The sequence below is a fragment of the Parambassis ranga genome, chromosome 9 (assembly GCF_900634625.1).
Source record: "Parambassis ranga chromosome 9, fParRan2.1, whole genome shotgun sequence".
In the NCBI taxonomy this organism is placed as follows: Eukaryota; Metazoa; Chordata; class Actinopteri; family Ambassidae; genus Parambassis; species Parambassis ranga.
In genome coordinates, this window is record NC_041030.1 from 11,096,900 (window position 1) to 11,115,673 (window position 18,774).

At 39.5% G+C, this 18,774-nt stretch overlaps 1 protein-coding gene across 1 annotated transcript; it reads right to left on the reverse strand.

Annotated features, from left to right (window-relative positions):
- Positions 1-480: 480 nt before the first annotated feature.
- Positions 481-15,718, reverse strand: tmem161b (transmembrane protein 161B). Its single transcript, XM_028414843.1, has 12 exons — positions 15,498-15,718; positions 10,461-10,564; positions 9,257-9,337; positions 7,817-7,914; positions 7,523-7,679; positions 6,062-6,213; positions 5,896-5,956; positions 5,640-5,780; positions 4,728-4,841; positions 3,684-3,858; positions 3,238-3,334; positions 481-3,147 (listed from the first exon to the last, which is right to left on the reverse strand). Exons 1-12 carry the CDS (start codon positions 15,498-15,500, stop codon positions 2,852-2,854), a joined length of 1,479 nt encoding a protein of 492 aa, XP_028270644.1. The 5' UTR covers positions 15,501-15,718; the 3' UTR covers positions 481-2,851.
- Positions 15,719-18,774: the final 3,056 nt, after the last annotated feature.

The following is an 18,774-nucleotide window of genomic DNA, read 5'->3' on the forward strand; positions in this document are numbered from 1 at the left end:
ACTCCAACTCAATAAAAAAACCAAAGACTGTTTTTTCTATAAAAAAGTTGTCATTTACCTTTTTCCAGAAACACAGAACTAGCACAAGCAACACACATATCAAGAAAGAAAACACTTCTTCTTAACCACATTTATAAGAGCAGTGTTTGAGAGCAGGGTGAATCAACAAGCAGAGTGATGAAGTCTTTGGTGAGGAGTAAACTAAAATAGTTTAATAGCATGAGGGAGCTGCTTTATTTTTAAGTGCATGACTCAGAAAAAAGCAAAACAGCTGTAAAAAAAATATATATAGTCAGGAAACACAGGCCAATAATACAACATCGAGCTCTTCCTTCAACTCTTAAATTCCTCCCTTGCTCTGAGTTTTGACCTCAAAGTGACCTTAAACTGCATCTAAAGCTTAATAAATGCACTGTGTTAGCGCTAAAGCTACGTAAAAGTCAGGTAGTACACTGTAAGAAAAAAATATAAAGGACAACGTAAAGAACATAATTTATTTAAGACAAAATCTAGAGCAGAAATAAATACATGAAATTACAACAATGTGGCAATTTACTTTGTGAACCCACATAACAAAACACTTTCAGTGGTAACAAAGTGAAAAGACGATGCATTCTGAAAGTATCCCAGCAGTTTCTCGACTGACCAGACCACACCATCAAAGAAATGATTAATCAGTAACGGATTTTTGTCAAACACATTATCAAAAAAAATGATTTTAAGCCTTCATGCAGTCCAACAACAAAATAAATGGTGTGAATTAGAAATGTTTACAGGCCTCAACATGTGTAATAAATACCATAACAAAAACTCAATCAACAAAAATAGTCATTAGGACATATTAGATTTTTAGACAGTATTAGACAGATTTTGAGCAGTGCAGCGGATGGGGGTGGGGGGTGGGGGTGTTTAATCAACTCAGCATACAAATCATTTTCATGAACAATCTAGAAATTAGGCAGGATTGATACATTCATTATGTGCATATTCTCCATCATTGAAAACTAAGACTTTCGACATCAGGACTGTAGAGATATTGATATGATGCTGCTGGACTTTGTGAAATTATGTACAAAAAAAGGACATAACTGCAGTGATGAGTGGACATGCCAGAGAACTACAAGATTATGTGATCCGTAATCAATCTGGCACCATGTGATGTACCCTACATTCCTGAAGAGGCTGGACAATCATATGGCCAGAGTGCCATCAGCTCAATGACCATTTGTGCGTACTTTTACCCTCTGCAGAATTACAGTATATATATATACCAAGACACAGGAAATGTCCTTTTGTCAAGCAAAAGTAATTCTCTCTCTGTCAAGATGAATCTACAGACAACAGAAGGCAGCAGAGATGAAGTCCAGTTTCAAAAACTAACCTACAGCTGTTGGTACAGACTGGGGGCAGACAGACTTGGCACCATTTTTAAAAAATCAGAAATTTCACAAATCTACAATTTGATTCATTAGAAAATTAAAAACACACAAAAAGATTGTTCTCAAATGAGTTTGAAAGCAACGGATGGGCAATAGTAAAAGAAAAAAAAACAGGAAAGCAGAACATAAAGGCAGTAGCTTATCAACAGTAGCTGACATCTTCTCTTGATCACAATGCCCTTTCAGATTACAGCTGACCTACAGCAGCGATCTCATACATGTAGACAGACACATGGATACACAGTTCACACTGAGGCCAAACCCTGCTTGTTGTCGTCCCTTTAAATCATCAGCTAAGAATTCTCCCATCGCTGCTAAATGGCTCAGTTAAAACCAGTAAGGTTACAATGCAAATTAAACATCACAAATCTACTGGAACGTCTTTCTTTTAAAAAATAAGGTAAGTTTGTCCTCTATGGCAAGTTGAGTTAGACAAATTTAAATACATCAGCTTCAAGTCAATGAGTTAACATCTCCTGCTCCTCTGCAAGTACAGCTCTATTGATGTCCGCTCTATAACCCAGCTCTTCCTAAGCAGCCTGACGTCACAGCCCAACTCTCCCTCCTTTTTTAAGCACAGTGGTCCTTACAGCAAAATCTTAAGACTCAGTCTGTAAATTTGAGGAAAAACAGGGTATAAATCCTGATCAAGAGACAAAGGTACGAAGGGCAGTTTTCCAAAATAAAAAAAGTAGAAAAAAAAGTAGCTTCTTCACAAGCATCAATGAAAAACTGAGCATCATGTCATGTTTATTGTGACTTGTAATGCCTGATCTTCATTTAAGGGTAATGTTTTAAGAGGAATAGAGGAAATTTAAATAGAATGACAGTCTACCAATCAGACTCCTATTCACATGCTTGAAGCTGTAATGAAGCTTTATGCAGAAATCAAACTAAAGGTGCTGGAATAAACTCATTGCATGTGTTCTGTTGTGACCATTTTTTTAACAACTCCTATAAATATGGTGGAACTGAGCAGAACTGCCACTCCACATTTCAACATGTAAAATGAATTTTAATCTTCATTTCAGACACAATATTTAACCGTAAAATTTCCAACAGAGGCCTGAATTAATTATTTTTACTGTGCCGGTGCACTGCTGGCACTGACTGATGCTCCTAATGATAATTTATATGGACTCTTATTAAGGTTTAGAAATCTTGCTGCCCAAATAAAAAGCAGTGGTCATAGAAGTAAAAACACTGACAACAGTTCACAGTCATCTGTGGAGGAAGCACTGGAATTTGAACCAGGATATCTGATGATATGATAAAAGTCATTCTGAGGTGGAGGAAATGTGGGGCAGAGTCCTGTGTAGGCTTCTGTCGCCCCCCCACTCAGTCCTTTCTGATCAGGCTGAACATACGGTCACACTGTGGGGGCTTTGGATGCCACTGCTGGATTGGTGGTGCTATGCCGCCATGAGATACTGATGGTAAAAGAGGCCAAACAGGGAGGTGGAGAAGAGGCAGGCAGCAATCCACCAAGTGAAGAAGGAGAAGAGCCCCCGGAAAAGTAAGGGGCTAAAAACAGTCCGCAGGCCTCCCAGGGCCACCGACAGCTGGGCTACTGATGCCCGTGCTCCCGTTTCTACCACTGAAGCTGGTGTTGGGGCTGCTATAGGTGGTACCCCCATCACTGAGTCAGAGTTTATGTCATGAGTGCAAGGCAGGTCTTCTTCAGGGTATACCCACCAGGAGTGACCACCTATGACAAATGAAACAACACACATGGTCAGTATGTAAACACAACACTACATTCTAAAACTGGGAAAGGAACAAGATGTGGATGCCTCACCTAAGGTTTTTAGCAGCAATGTTGTATGTAGCAGCATCACCAGGGGTGCCACATACTGTAGTGCGATTACACACAAGTAGTAAAAAACACGTGCAACCTGATGGAAATCAAACACAAGCATTACAATAAGGTATTAAACAAGAATTCAACACTGAACCTTAAGAGATGCAAATGTTATGTATTAGGCATTAGTAACTGATCTGTCACTAAATATGTTTAACATAACCTGATTTAATGGTGTTAATGAAACAAAAAATCTGATTGGCCACAACTGATGCCAGTCTTGACCACACCCACTGACAATGTACCCAAATGCTCCACACATAGACTCCATCAGAACAGTTCAGAAACAATATAGCACACTGTATCATTTCCTGTATGATCTGTGCCACATGGGCACATGTGAACTGTCATCAATAATACATGGGGGAGGGGGGAATCCTAACCATCTTCTGGAGGTCAACGGTACTTATCCGCCCCGCCTCCTTCTTCATCTGTTCCACACTCTTCTGGGCGAGGTTGAGGTAGGCCTGCAAGTGATGTCTCATCATAGTGAGCCGGAGCAAACACATCAGTATGATGGCCCATAACCGTAATGTGTCATACGTCTGTTCAGTCATCCTGACACAGAAACAACAGAAAGACAGAAGTAAGAGAGGAAAGAGTGGTAGAGTCTGGTGGCAGGTCTGATACTCATGTAACAGCTGTAATTAAGTAAATTTTAGCTAATACACTGACAGAAAGGAAAGGTATTGGGAGCAAAAGAGCCGTAAACAATTCAGAGGGGAAGGTAGAGAGGTTGACTTAATCAGGTTGATAATATCACCGTCACTGTCATCAGCAGAAAAAAAAACAGCTAAGACACATGTCAGAATTCAAACTCATGCAATAAATGGAAGATGTTATCTGAGAATGTATAAAGAGAGAGGATGGAATAAAGAACTTTTGAAATTTGTTTACAGTCTAATTTAAGTGTGTATTATTGTCACTTTATCTATGAGCTGAACACATTGCTTATCTCACTAAATCGTGGTAAATTTCATTCTCATAACTGGTGTTGCTTTGTTTACACCCGTTTACCAGCAGAAAAAAAACATCACAATTACTTGTTGTTTTAATGGATTTACCTTTGTTTGTATTTTGAATTTATTACTGCTTAGGGCTAGAGTATTGCGTGTCAGTATGTACACATAAAATGACAACAAACAATATTTAATTCTTCTACTTTCAGTGGCTGGTAATTAGATATCAAGTGAGTCCAACTTGACAAGTACAGTTCAATCCACGAGAGGTGTGAGAGATTCAACATATTGATCTGTACTTGCAAGGTAATTGATCTGTACTTGCAAGTACAGATGACCCTTATTATAGTCTTGCACATCCTGCTGATTGATCTGCACAGATCAGTCAAAAGGTGCAAAAAAAAACAACACAATCAATTTACAGTATGAACACATAGTATTGAATGTATATCAGTTATTTTTACTCACAAAGGCACACTCTCCTTTCCCAGAGTGGGGTTCATTATGTAGTCCTTAGTAATGGGTTTCACCCAGAGCAGGACCATGATGAGAGGGGACAGGAAGTTGATATGAAGCAGGGTCCTACACACGTGATAAGAGAGCAAGTAAACAAAACAACTTCCCACATTTTCTCATAATTAAAACATACTCTCAATTTAATGCAGCGAGAAATAATGGTCCATATTATCAATACAACTTTCCCTTAGAGGGGTGAGACGATAACCAAGGCATACAATTTGAAGGGCTGGGTGATAATCCCTGCTTGTGACAGGGTCTGAGGATGTAAGCTTGTGACACTTAGAGGGGGGAATGGAAGAGGAGGCCATTTTGGAGAGCCTGCTATGCCAAAGTGGATTATCTGAATGCAATGCGCTCCCTTCTCTGCACCCCACATCATGGTCGGAGACATGCCACCCATTGAGTTCTGAAATAGAAATCAGCCCCAACTGAGGAAGTCTTCATCTGATTCGTGGGGTGCTCTCTTGTATCTGACACACTCTGAATAGTAGGTGGTAAGAACTACTATGCTATACTTGGCTCTCATGTTAAATCTCAGCCAAAGATAGGATGGTGCGATATCTGAACACCATTTGAGACCAATTACACGTACAATGGGTAATATATTGTTTTATATTTTGTTAATGCAAATGTGACAAATTATCCAATACATCTAGGTACAATAATACATTAATTTTTATCATGTTACAATAATGTTATTTTTAAGCTGGAATGTGGAGTATTTGATAACTGTGGACACGGTTTGTGAGAAGAGGGGTTTATCACTTATTATAAGACTCATATCAAATGTTATGATTTTTATTGAGAAGAAAAACTGATGTTTATCATGAGTAAACACAGGATTTCATGCATCAGACTCACTGTGTGAATTTGGCTGTGGTTAGATTGAGTGCATCAAGGTGCATCTGGGCCAATCGTAGACCCGGAAAGGTTAAAAATGCTCCAATCAGGGAGCAGAGCAGGGCCAGGATCAACTTGAATGTGAGCTTAGATATGGGACCCCTGTGAAAGAAAAAGCACACACTGAGGTACAACAGTAGATTCATGAAGAATTCATGACAGCAGAGAAGACAGAAATGATACCATGGGAATACTGATACACTGATGCTGTACTTACTGGGACTCCAGGCCCTGATGCTCCAAAAACTGTTGAGCGCTGTCAGAAAAGTTTGCAAAACCTTGAAAAGAAAGAAGAAGAAATGCTCAATAGTGATTCACTCACAGGGGGATAAAAGTTATACAACATGTGTTGTTATAACCAGGGTCATTTGTGACAAACTGACCTGTCTCTAGACCAAACTCCAGGTAGTTTTCAGTGACGATGAGAATGGCCATGGCTTTGACAAAAAAGAAGAAAGCAAAAGTAATACAGAGTGAGCGCTCGCCTCCTTCCTCCAGCTTAAAGTAGTGGGCCGTTAGAGAGAAAAGGTTTTTACTGTAAGGACAGAGTCAAGGAAAAATGTCTTGAGGGGGAGACTGTTATATAAAAGGTTAATCCAAGCCGCTTTGTAAAAACATTATGTTATTTTTCACATTCATAGGAAACAGATTATCTGCGATAAGCCTGTGCAAAAATTAGCTATTCACCAAAATCAAAATGTTTTTCTCTAACTTACAGAAGAATAATAGTTTGTGCACACAGGCCATGTGTGAAATGTTGGACCCACAATGTCGCACAGCAAGTGTAGGTACAGACTGTGTGCTACCTTGGCACTAGTGAATGCCACTGAGGTCATAAACAGCATTTTACTCTTTCCCTTTCCCAAGTTGCCACAGAGATGAGCCTCTGATTTTACAACATTTCACCTGAAAGTATATCATTCATTTCCTTTGAGTCCAATTCAAGAATGATATTCAAGCCAGTGGACTCTTTCTTCCTCTAACCCTGATTTGACACCGTGAAGGCAGCTGTATAAACATCCACTAGCATGAGGCTGAAAGGGAAATTCTAATGTTTGAGCATTCATGTAGTGGCCTACAATCAATACACTGCTGAGCTGGCCCCAGCACTGGTCAAAGGGGAGGATATCCAGTTAAGTTGATAAATTTCAGTAAACATGTGGGGAAAAAAGGCGAGTAAATACTGTTAAGATACATATACTTGAGGAACCCCAGTGTTCCAGTGTTATCAGTAAAAGGTGAACAGAGCAGTAAAGCTGATCTTCAGGGCAAGAGTCTTAAACATGTCATCAGCTGAAATGGGAAAACTGAAATCAAGTGTCCCATTAACACATATATTGGGCCAACATATTCCCTCATCTTCATCTTCATAGTCCAATTTCATCAGTTCCCCCCAGCCTGTCCTTTTCCCCAAGCCTATCAGTCTGTTGGGCTGTGAAAATTGGGCCTCCAATCTCCAACGCTGGCAGGAAATGACACACCATCTGACCGCGGTGAGCCAGGTCCAACCATGAGAACTGGAAAGATTGATCCCTTTGGTCGGTGGCAAGATAATATATGTTATTTAACCATCATTCAGCATAGCAAAATAGAAGGAGGAGGATAAAGGCAATAGCAGTCAAGGCAGTAGGAGCTTTAGCTGTCATTTTATAGCCTCTCATTGCCACTGCTGCATCCACATGAGATGAAATGATTTGGCCTCTTGTATGGACAAAAACATATTAACCTATGACTTATATATAGTTAGTTATATAACTGAAAGGTGAGAGTCAGAAACTGTGAGTTACCAGTTTACACTACAACACTGAGGACGCTCGCTGAAGGGTAATGGATAAAAAGGATACATTACAAAGGCGAGAACAAGTAGGCACCAGACCACACTGATGTTCATCTCTCCTGAGGGCTGAGCCACACTGTAGTAGAGTTCTGTTATCAGATAGACCACTGTTGCTGCCACTGTGAAATCCACCAGCCACTGGAACTCTGGGAAATAGTGCAATGCTGCAGGACATAAGGGGATAAAATGAAAGTAAATAAAATTAAGTCAAGAATATTTGAGCATCATTTAAAACTGTACATAGTAAAGTATTTATTGGTACAGTACTAAACATGCTGTTTTCTTCCTGGTGAATTTATACCTAATGTGTCGACTTCTGTAATGGATTTTGTCTCCAGTTGTAGGTCTATGTCCTTGGGAACTGTTAGCGGCTTACTGTCTATGTGACCGTTGTACTTCCTAGAAGAGAACAGAGCAGCAAAATAACCAACTATGGTCAGAAAAGCACAGAAAAGCGAGTTAATGTACATGGACTTGTATAAAAAAATACAATACAAACCATGAAAGTCAGATTTATACTGAAAAAGTGGGGTGTATATTAACTGACATAAAAAAGGATAGTCTTACGCTAAGTTTTAGCTTCTAAGCTAAAAATTATGTTTATTCAAACTTAATGTTTTTCAGTGGTGTCGTTACTTTTATTACGAATACTGTTTCATTTCAAAAGGGGGCAACACACAGGCAGCCCAAAATCACTAACAGCAGGTGAACGGAGAGCTTTTTCTTTGAGGCTGAAGAATTGTCTGCTGGGCCTCCTAAGTTCTGGACTTTGTTCAGCTCTGTGTGTGCACTGGATTCATAGGACAATACCACTGTAAGACTCTAAGGCCAAACATGCCCCGGACAGATTTCATCTCGGAGGCACCTGACAGGAAAAAAAGGGGGCTCAAATCCACCCCTCACTGAGGGAGTCAGTCGGTTAACAAAGGGAGTGAAGCTGCATGGCACGAGCTGGCAAAAGGACAGTGGTCCATCTTTTTCTTCGGAGGATTACTGAGCATGTGGTGCCAGAGAGCCTTGACCTGCCTCACACAGGGTCAGAGAAAGGGCTGCACTGTCAAACAGCCTTAACTTAGGAGCAGGACACCATGTGGAACAGTGCGGATTAACAGCAGTGACTTTAATTTAAATTCACATTTGGGAGAGTACAAAGGAAACAGCACTAAATTCATATGTCCAACATATGGTTCAGCTTCCACCTGCAGCTCTAAAAAAACATGAACAGCAGTTTTTTTTTTTTTTTTTTTTTTTTTTAAATTGCAACTTAGTCTTGAAAATCATCTTCGAGAATCAAAGCTTGACATCTGACCACTTTGAAGATATAATGCTATTTGGAAAACTTTGATTTCAGAGTGGATGCAATCCTTTTAAACTGTCATCCCCAAAATAGCCTAAATAGCGACAGCCCCAACAAAATAGGACCAACTTCTCTCACATCCACTAGACAGGACCACTTCTAAGCCGAGTTGCTCTGAGCCTCAACGAAGAGCCATAAAGGAACAAAACAACAAAAACAGACTTCTGTCTCCTTACTTCAAACAGCCCTTAAATGACTCACATAAACACATCAGCCTCATCTTTCAGTCAATGTGCCTGTGGTCTGCATCCATCTCAAATGCCTGCTTCTCATCCCTTTCCTCTCTGATGAAAGGGGTGCCTTTTTGTACATCCTCTGTGCCACTGCATTTCCCAACTCTCAAACAATAGCCCCTCTTCATTTCTGCCCTGCGTTGTCACCTACCTGTCTTTCCTCTTCTGTCCTTTTTGCTTCCCAGCTAAGCTCCTCAACTCATCTTCCGTAGGGTGCTGATACCACCGCAGACTGTGAACAAAGAAAAGGAGTAAGATGTGGAATCAGATTTAGATGCAGACAGCAGGAAAGAAGAGAGAGAAAAGAACATAATAAAGAAGATATTTTAAACTTGTGGACAAAACAGAAACCAGATTTGTTGTCCCATTTTGTAACCACTACAACATACTGTATAAAATTATGTTAATTCTACAGTATGGCAGGAGTGGGTAAGTGATTTCAAATATATTGTACATATAGGTATATTTATAAAGAGTATATAATCACATGTATGTTCCCTTTCTTGGATGAATAAAAGGATGCAACCTTCTGTTAAAAGCTTCAATTGCCTTTTAAAATATCACAGAAAAAAATGTAAGTGGTGACATTAAGTCTTGATTCTGTGAAAATGTCTCCAAGCTCTGAGCTTTATGATTAACTTCCAAACAACACACATTTCCCAAAGCCTTACTTTGTACCAACGACTGATACACTATCTAAAAAGCACTTGTAAGATGCTTTACTCCTGCAAGGTTGTTCGTTCTTAAGGACTCAGCTTGAAATACAGCTAATTTAAGAACTTCTTTTTCAATTTCAGGCACCCTCCTTCACTTTGTGAACACTCTTGTCAGATTATTTTAAGAAGTACTCTGTATGGAAGAGGAGGAGAGAAGGAGCACAGCTTCTCTTTTTTTTCCTTATGTATATTTATTTATTATAGAAAATGAATTATGAAATATTCTGAGGGGACATGCCAAGCCTCTAGCTAAGGGCAGAAGTTCTCAAAAATGTTTCAACAGTGCCCCGAAACGAAAAATGAATGAATTATTAAATGTGTTCCGAGATGCTGTTTACTGAAAAAACATATGTGGCACTAATTAGAGGAAATAAGGCAGGAACTTTATTTTTATGCACCGGCCTCTTGGGTCATCCCAATATTTTGATACCCTTTGGTTCTGTGTGTTTAATGATTCTTTTTCTTCTCCTATCCAAACCCTTTTGAAACATCTGCCATTTGAGTAAACATTCTGATCCCCATTGTTCTGGACTAGTTTTGAAATAAACTTCTCAAGAGGCAAAAGCAAAGTAAGAAAATGAAACAGCAGCATTTAGAGTAAACAGAATCTGAAACAGCATGTAAAGGATTCTACAATACCTGCCACTGCAGAGTAGCCATCTTGCGAAGGAATAATGAGGTATGATTTTCTGAATGACACTGGCCATTACCATGGTAACCACCAGCTGCACACCGATCACACCCTGTAGAAACACAATAAAGATGGTTTAAAAATCACATTAAAGCAATAGCCATACATAAGGTAGTAACGTAAAGTTTAGACAGACACATTCTGAGGCATATCTTCTTATAGCATTTACAAACAAATCCCATAATAAGTGCGAATGCTACATTAAAATTCTCTAAATGTGCACTCCAGAGACCAGCAGGCGAACATGTTGATGCAGATCATATTCCCAGTGGCCAACTAAATCTTCCAGTCTACCTTTTACAGCACCCACGATTACTCTTTTTAACATTTTATTTAGTTTGCAAGGATCATATAAATGTATAGACTGTGTCAATGTTACAAAGGTTCTACAGATAATAAACAAGGGCAGCTAAAAGGTCACAGAATGACCTTCAATGGGCTCAGTAGAGCAAGTCACCTCTCTTATTTTCCCAGAAGTCATTATGCATGTAGGACACATTTCAGCATACATGTCCACAGCATTACACGACCAAAGATTCAATCTTTGAGCTAACCAATTTCCATAACATATTGCAGATATACACATGCTTTAACGGAATTCAAACCTCCACCTATGTGACTAACTCTGAGAATGATTTCACCGTAGACAGTAACATCTTTTCTCCTCAGAGGGAGAGGTACAATTAGTTATTACTGTATTCCATTGTGGACAGTTGAATGACTAATTGAAATTAGCGTCAAGATGATGCTCTATGAACCTAACTATGACATCATAGGGTTCATTTCTAACCCCATATGACCTAGTACAAACAGAATCACAACAAAAAGCCTTATTCACAAAATACAACATAACAATGATAAAATGTGAATTTATTTATATTAATTTTAATACATTTTAACATTCAGATGCTATTATTAAACAAAAAATATTCTGAAATCAAAGTATATTCAGTCCCTGCATCATTTTTCAAAACACTTTGTGGCCACAGGCCAACACTCCTGTGGTAGGTACCTAAAGATTTAGCAACACAGGGGGCTTAATATCAACCCAGCACACATGGATCAATATTCACTTAGGCTTAAGAGGCCAGAATCATTGCCATCATGCTGCGCTTTTATCCATTCACTGTAGGCCAAGATCACTTTGGCAATCTGTAAGAACCATTGATATCTGTGTCTGCACACACATGAGCAAAGAGAACCAATTGGCAAACTAATCCCTAGTAAAATAAATGGTCTGATATTTGGGCTAGCTCTGGTGAATCCAAACTTGTAAACTCATCATCTGAAAGTTATACTAACATCTTCCAGTACATTCACAATATACTCTAGATAAACCCCAAAATTGTCTTTAAGAATGATCATAAAAATTTCTTGTTGTGCATCATGTTGAAAATTTTACGACTCATTGTTCCACTGCTTCCTTAGTGCATGCACATGATATATTACAGTCTTTATAAGGTTTCTTAAACCTTAGTCTGGATAGTCTGGATTTCTGCAGTGACGCACAGACAAGAACTATGCAATGTCAACCTCAAAGTACACTCAACAAAAATATAAACGCAACACTTTTGTTTTTGCTCCCATGTTTCATGAGATGGACTTGAAGATCTAAACTTCATTCCAGATACACAATATTACCATTCCTCTCAAACATTGTTCACAAATCTGTCTAAATGTGTGATAGTGAGCACTTCTGCTTTGCTGAGATAATCCATCCCACCTCACAGGTGTGCCACATCAAGATGCTGATCTGACATCATGATTAGTGCACAGGTGTACCTTAAACTGCCCACAATAAAAGGCCACCCTGAAATGTGCATTTTGTTTCTGCTTTATTGGCGGTCTGGGGACTCAGAACCAGTCAGTATCTGGTGTGACCACCATTTGCCTCATGCAGTGCAACACATCTTCTTCGCATAGAGTTTATCAGATTGTCTATTGTGGCCTGTGGAATGTTGGTCCACTCCTCTTCAATGGCTGTGCGAAGTTGCTGGATATTAGTGGGAACTGGTGCACGCTGTCGTATACGCCGGTCAAGCACATCCCAAACATGTTCAATGGGTGACATGTCCGGTGAGTATGCTGGCCATGCAAGAACTGGGACATTTTCAGCTTCCAAGAATTGTGTACAGATCCTTGCAACATGGGGCCGTGCATTATCTTGCTGAAACATGAGGTGATGTTCATGGATGTATGGCACAACAATGGGCCTCAGGATCTCATCATGGTATCTCTGTGCATTCAAAATGCCATCAATAAAATGCACCTGTGTTCTTCTCCATAACAGATGCCTGCCCATACCATGACCCCACCACCACCATGGGCCACTCGATCCACAACATTGACATCAGCAAAGCGCTCACCCACACGACGCCACACACGCTGTCTGCCATCTGCCCTGAACAATGTAAACCGAGATTCATCCGTGAAGAGAACACCTCTCCAACGTGCTAGACGCCATCGAATGTGAGCATTTGCCCACTCAAGTCTGTTACGGCGACGATCTGGAGTCAGGTTAAGACCCCGATGAGGATGACGAGCATGCAGTTGAGCTTCCCTGAGACGGTTTCTGACAGTTTGTGCAGAAATTGTTTGGTTATGCAAACCAATTGTTTCAGCAGCTGTCTGAGTGGCTGGTCTCAGACGATCTCGGAGGTGAACCTGCTGGATGTGGAGGTCCTGGGCTGGTATGGTTACTCGTGGTCTGCGGTTGTGAGGCCGGTTGGATGTACTGCCATATTCTCTGAAACGCCTTTGGAGATGGCTTATGGTGGAGAAATGAACATTCAATGCACGAGCAACAGATCTGGTTGACATTCCTGCTGTCAGCATGCCAATTGCACGCTCCCTCAATGTATCTGTGGCATTTTGCTGTGAGACAAAACTGCACATTTCAGGGTGGCCTTTTATTGTGGGCAGTTTGAGGTACACCTGTGCACTAATCATGATGTCAGATCAGCATCTTGATGTGGCACACCTGTGAGGTGGGATGGATTATCTCAGCAAAGCAGAAGTGCTCACTATCACACATTTAGACAGATTTGTGAACAATGTTTGAGAGGAATGGTAATATTGTGTATCTGGAATGAAGTTTAGATCTTCAAGTCCATCTCATGAAACATGGGAGCAAAAACAAAAGTGTTGCGTTTATATTTTTGTTGAGTGTACATTTAATACAATTTATGTGAGTTATGGTTAACCACGTGTTAGACTGAAGAAGGTATAGAAGTGAATAACAGCTATACAGAGGACATAGATGGGCCAGATCTGTACACTAGACCTACATTTTGGATTGGTCATGGGTATCCCCAGTGTTACTCAGCATGGGGTAAGCTCCAAAAGCTAAAGTCAATACTTCTTCTAGAGTCATACAGGGGAGAGCAGGAGCCATTTATTTGGCAATTATACTCACTCAGAAGTGACGCGTGACCAAACACAACTTCTCTGACTCCAGACATTTCTCCATGTGAGTACTGGTCATGCTATATAGGTCAAAAGCACACAGCCTTAGTTTGGAGGATGCTGACCATTCTCTGTGGGAGACCAGCAAGGATCTCAGGCCTGGGGGAAATTGAGCCAGCATGGACTCCCTTATCTTGCCCAGTCCGCTTGACCCCCTCCACACAACAACCAAATGAAATCTGTAGGGGGTGGGGAGTGGGAGCTGCAGTGATAACCACCATCCATTGCAGCTCAAGCACCACACTACTCTTTTAACCATGGAGCGAACTTTAAAGCAGCAAAAGCTTGTATTGACCAATATTTCCCCACATTCCTTTTTTTCTTTACAATTCTTAGTTGCATTCAGCCGTTTTCCAGCCGGAAGCTGTTCACCTGTTGAGTGTTTACATCATATACATCCGTTATCAACGAGGGAAAAAAATCAATGACATCTGTTTCAGATTATATGAACTATTTCTCATTTAACTTAGATAGAGCTTGCACTTGAATGGCACTTGATATGCATAAATCTCTCTCTCTCTCTCTGAGTCCAGACTTTCTGAAGACTGGTTACAGTCTTAATGTGCCATAAAAGCAGGCTGGGGTATGCAGGACCATATCTTACACTTACTGTATTCCACTACTGTGTTATGACACGTGATGACTTTGTGTTTACAATAGTGTACAATAAATAGTTGCAATACACTAAATGGGGACTGACTGTTCATACATTTTCTAATTGCTTAATCACAAGCATTACATAACTACCTTGTCCTTTAGTCACCCCAATTTATTTTTGGAGCAAATTAGGTTTAGGTGTAGGACACCAACTGTAAAAAATTAAAGGAGTTAAATGACAAAGTAAGCCTGTGATGAACACTATCAGGTTGACTATATACATAAATATACTTACAAGTGTGCATACAGTACAGCTTACAAATAAAAGCTTTAAATGACAACATTACTAAGACAGTTTTATTGTAATAATGACAAACACTTTACAAAATGAGGCTCTGCACCCTTTTTTTCTTAACGTTGTCTCTGAGGGCATCCCGAGGTCAAACCAAGCAGGTCAGTTGGTTAAACACCTTGGCTGCTCTCACAGGTATCTTGCTGCTGTCTGAATCGTATGCTAACTGCTAGCTTGGCATGGCATACTGACATATGGACCTAAAATTGCAATCACTACCTTGCAAAACAAACTACAGTCTTATACTTAAGCAAATATAGTGAATAGAGACCACGTAAACAGTAACGATTGCCCCCTATTAACAACGATTAGACTATTGTCATCGTTTAAGACTAGCTTCTGCTAGCTAAAAAGCTATACTAACCTACCGGCTCCAAACACCTGCTCTGGCTAGTAAGCTAAGCTAATGTTATTAATTCATTCAAAATACCACACCGATTACAAACACAATCACATCACCAACATTGTCGTTAATATCCACAAAAAAACGATCGTAGAAAATGATGATCTGCCAGTGGAGTAGTACAAATGAGAGAAAACGTTGCGTTCAGTTAGTCGCTGTCATACTCACCATGTTGATGCAGTGCAGCTAAAACAGACTCTACGCCAGCAACACTGAGCACCCCGAGTCGGAAATCAAGCGGCGAGGAGCACATAAGCCCGTCTTGCGATGGTTATGCACAAAACGAAGGGGTTTCTCATTCAAATGACCATCGTATCCTTACGGAGCTGGGTTACATCGTCAAAAAAATCAATGGATTCAACCTCCGCTCCCAAGTATTTTCAACTGCAGTAGAGGTCACACTAAAACTCTGGGAAAGTAGGTGTCCTCAGATATGCCTGTAGAGAAAAAAAAGTAAAAGAGGTGAATTGTAATATACACACTCTACAAAATAAAAATCAAACTGTGTTTATAAAGAAATTAAGTATCCATCTAAGGTCTATTAATTTCAATTTTACCTACACATCACATAAAATATGGAATTACATGCAGGATTATGTAAGACCACAACACGCTTTCATTAGGACCCCCACAACCGGAAAAGAGCAGAAAAGCACCACTCCACATGACAGAGCGGTAGCTGTTTGAAAGGTCTGGAGGGTTGTGATACTGTTGTGAATGAAAGTAAGTAACAGTTTTCAAATTTTATTTATCATTGTTTGCTTATCTGAATGTGATATTCTACACCGTTTACTAAAATTAAAGGACTTTAAGGTAAAATTTAAGCGATGTTTTCCCACCAATGTTACCTGAAATTTACAAAACTAGTGACTCATCAACTGTTAATAAAATGTGACACTTTACAGCTACTTGTAAGCATCTGTTCAGTCATAAACTGTAATGTAAAATTTATTTAATGCTTCTTTCAACCTGTGCTCACAGGAGAGAACATGGTTGCTGTTGAATGAGTTTCGAAGTCTTAAGGTATGTTTTATTTTTTTCCGGCAATTTTATATGAAGGATAAACTGAATCATGCTTTTGTTATCTATTATCTTAAGTCATGTTGTATTGCTTTGTATGGCAGACAGTAGTGTTGCTAGACATGTAGCTTTACTGGGGCACAGCCTCCCTTACTCGTATTGCTTTTTTCCTGATATGCTGTAAATGTGCCTCACAATGTACGACACACATTTCCCTCGTTAAGTCCACTATTCCCACACTACATGTACTCAGAAGGTAAGCATAGTAATCTTTATAAAAACATGTCCGTGTTCTTATGATGCTTGACTGCATAAAAGATTTTGACTAAATAGCAACTCCTCTTACATTTGCACTGTTGTACAATACAGATGAACTCAAAAAAACATGTCTCTAAACCATCTAAACTATTTTCCTTTCTTTTTCAAAACATACAGCATACACACACACACACACATAACATAAATATGACTTATGTAACTACAAGTTAAGACCATATCCTGTACATTTGGAAAGTAACTTAACACTTAACCTTTGAGAAAGCAAGATGGTGAAACCTGTCTTTTTGAGGTCCAGCAAATTGTAAAGACTGTGTACATATGTATGTTTGTGTATTACACTGTGTGTGTTTGTACACACACAGTGTATATACATAGATACATGTGCTGACATTTGAAACTGACGCGGGTGCATATTCGGGATACAGAGGTGCACATCGTCTTGTGTTTTTGTCTTTAGTGTGTTGCTTTCATGTGCATGGATTGGTTTACCAACTACCTTGCATTTAGTCCGGTTTCTTTTTTTGCAGATTATATATATGATATACATTTACAAATAGGCAATTGAGAATTTATTGACTGGGGCACAGCTGATTTATACTAAGGCACATGCCCTGGTAAAAGAGCACCTTTAGCACCTATACTTAGAATTTGGAGTTTTAGTACATAACTCATGTTGGTAAACAGTAGAATGCAGAGATTACTCATTTTGCACTGTTAAAATTATCAAGTGTCAGTGATTAATGTGTTAATTGAACTTGTGGCTGAATTTACTGTTGACGTTGCACCAGAAATTGTTTTGACGGAACCGATAAACATCCATGACTGCTGAAGTGTTGTTTGACCTGGATGTGAATGCTAAACATTCCCATTGTCAGACAAAAACAGATGGTATTACTGTGTGAATAGTGTTATAATCTAATATAATGTTATTTTAAAATAATGCGCTGTTTGTTAATGCAGTAGTTTCTGTTTAATAGTGCCAAATTCTGTTAAACAAGCAGAGAACCCAATAAGTTAGCATGCTTTCCTTGCAGCAACTGCTGATCATCATATAATGATCTGTTTCTCCTCAGACTGTATAAGTACTTCTATGCTTAATCAGCATTCTGTTTATAAAATGGCACAGGGCATGATCAAATGCTGAACACAGGTGAACACAAAATGTGCTTTTCTGTATGCACCCATATGTGCATCAACAACATGTGGCCATATGAGAGCTACATATTATTTGCACATGCGCGTACATTGGCTTAGCCCTCCTCACTTATTGCAGCGATGCCTACCCCACCCCCCTCGCTACATCGTGCCAGCCTCTCATAACACGTAGACACACACACACACACACACACACACACACACACACACTGCAGGAGTGTGCTTACACACTGCCTCAATCTACTCTTTCTCATTTCTCCTGATAAAAATGTCATGCCCTAAGGCCCAAAGACATCTCTTTAATGATTGTTGTTTACTCATGGTGATGATAGTAATGAATATAATTAACTTAAAGTGATGTAGTAATTCACATTAGAGGGAAAAAAACATCAAGACCAATGACACCCATTGTCCTTTGAAATGAGATGTTTCACAAAAGCGGCTTTTAAAAGAAACTGACAGTGTTTTCTTCCAGAATCTGGGTTATTCCATACATTTCACACTGATTTCCTTTTCATTTATAATTGAAGGGAGTCTTATACTGTACATTCTCCTTGTCGTATTCGATATCACACTCAGCACTATCAGTGCTGCTGTTTGAACTCTGTTCTCTCTGGAGCTTGTGTTTTTTTCCCCCCTTTTCTTTTCTTATTCAGTGTTATCTGTTCTTTTTAGTCAGGCTTGTTATTTTTAGATGAAACATAATAGCCAGGATCTTCAGTGTACTGTGAGAGTTTCACACCCTTTCCTAGTGTTTAATCCATGTGACATCTCCTCTGTGCCTACTGGTTCTTTTGAGTTTCAGCTCACAAGTCCTACTATATAAATAAAGATGATGAGAATATTACAGTTAAAAAAAAAAAATCTCAGCCTAGTCAATCAAATAGACTCATTGTTGAATGTCACGATTCATTTTTAATGGCAGGGCTTTTTGTGCATGAGTGCTGGTGAGCATTATACATTGTTTCCTTCTTTTATTAATCAAACAACA

Coding starts and splice junctions, on each gene's coding strand:
- tmem161b (XM_028414843.1), bottom strand. Junction 7,915..9,256: donor GGACAGAAGAGGAAAGACAG/GTAGGTGACAAC, acceptor GTTCTCTTCTAG/GAAGTACAACGGTCACATAG. Junction 6,214..7,522: donor CTTGTTCTCGCCTTTGTAAT/GTATCCTTTTTA, acceptor CTGTCCTTACAG/TAAAAACCTTTTCTCTCTAA.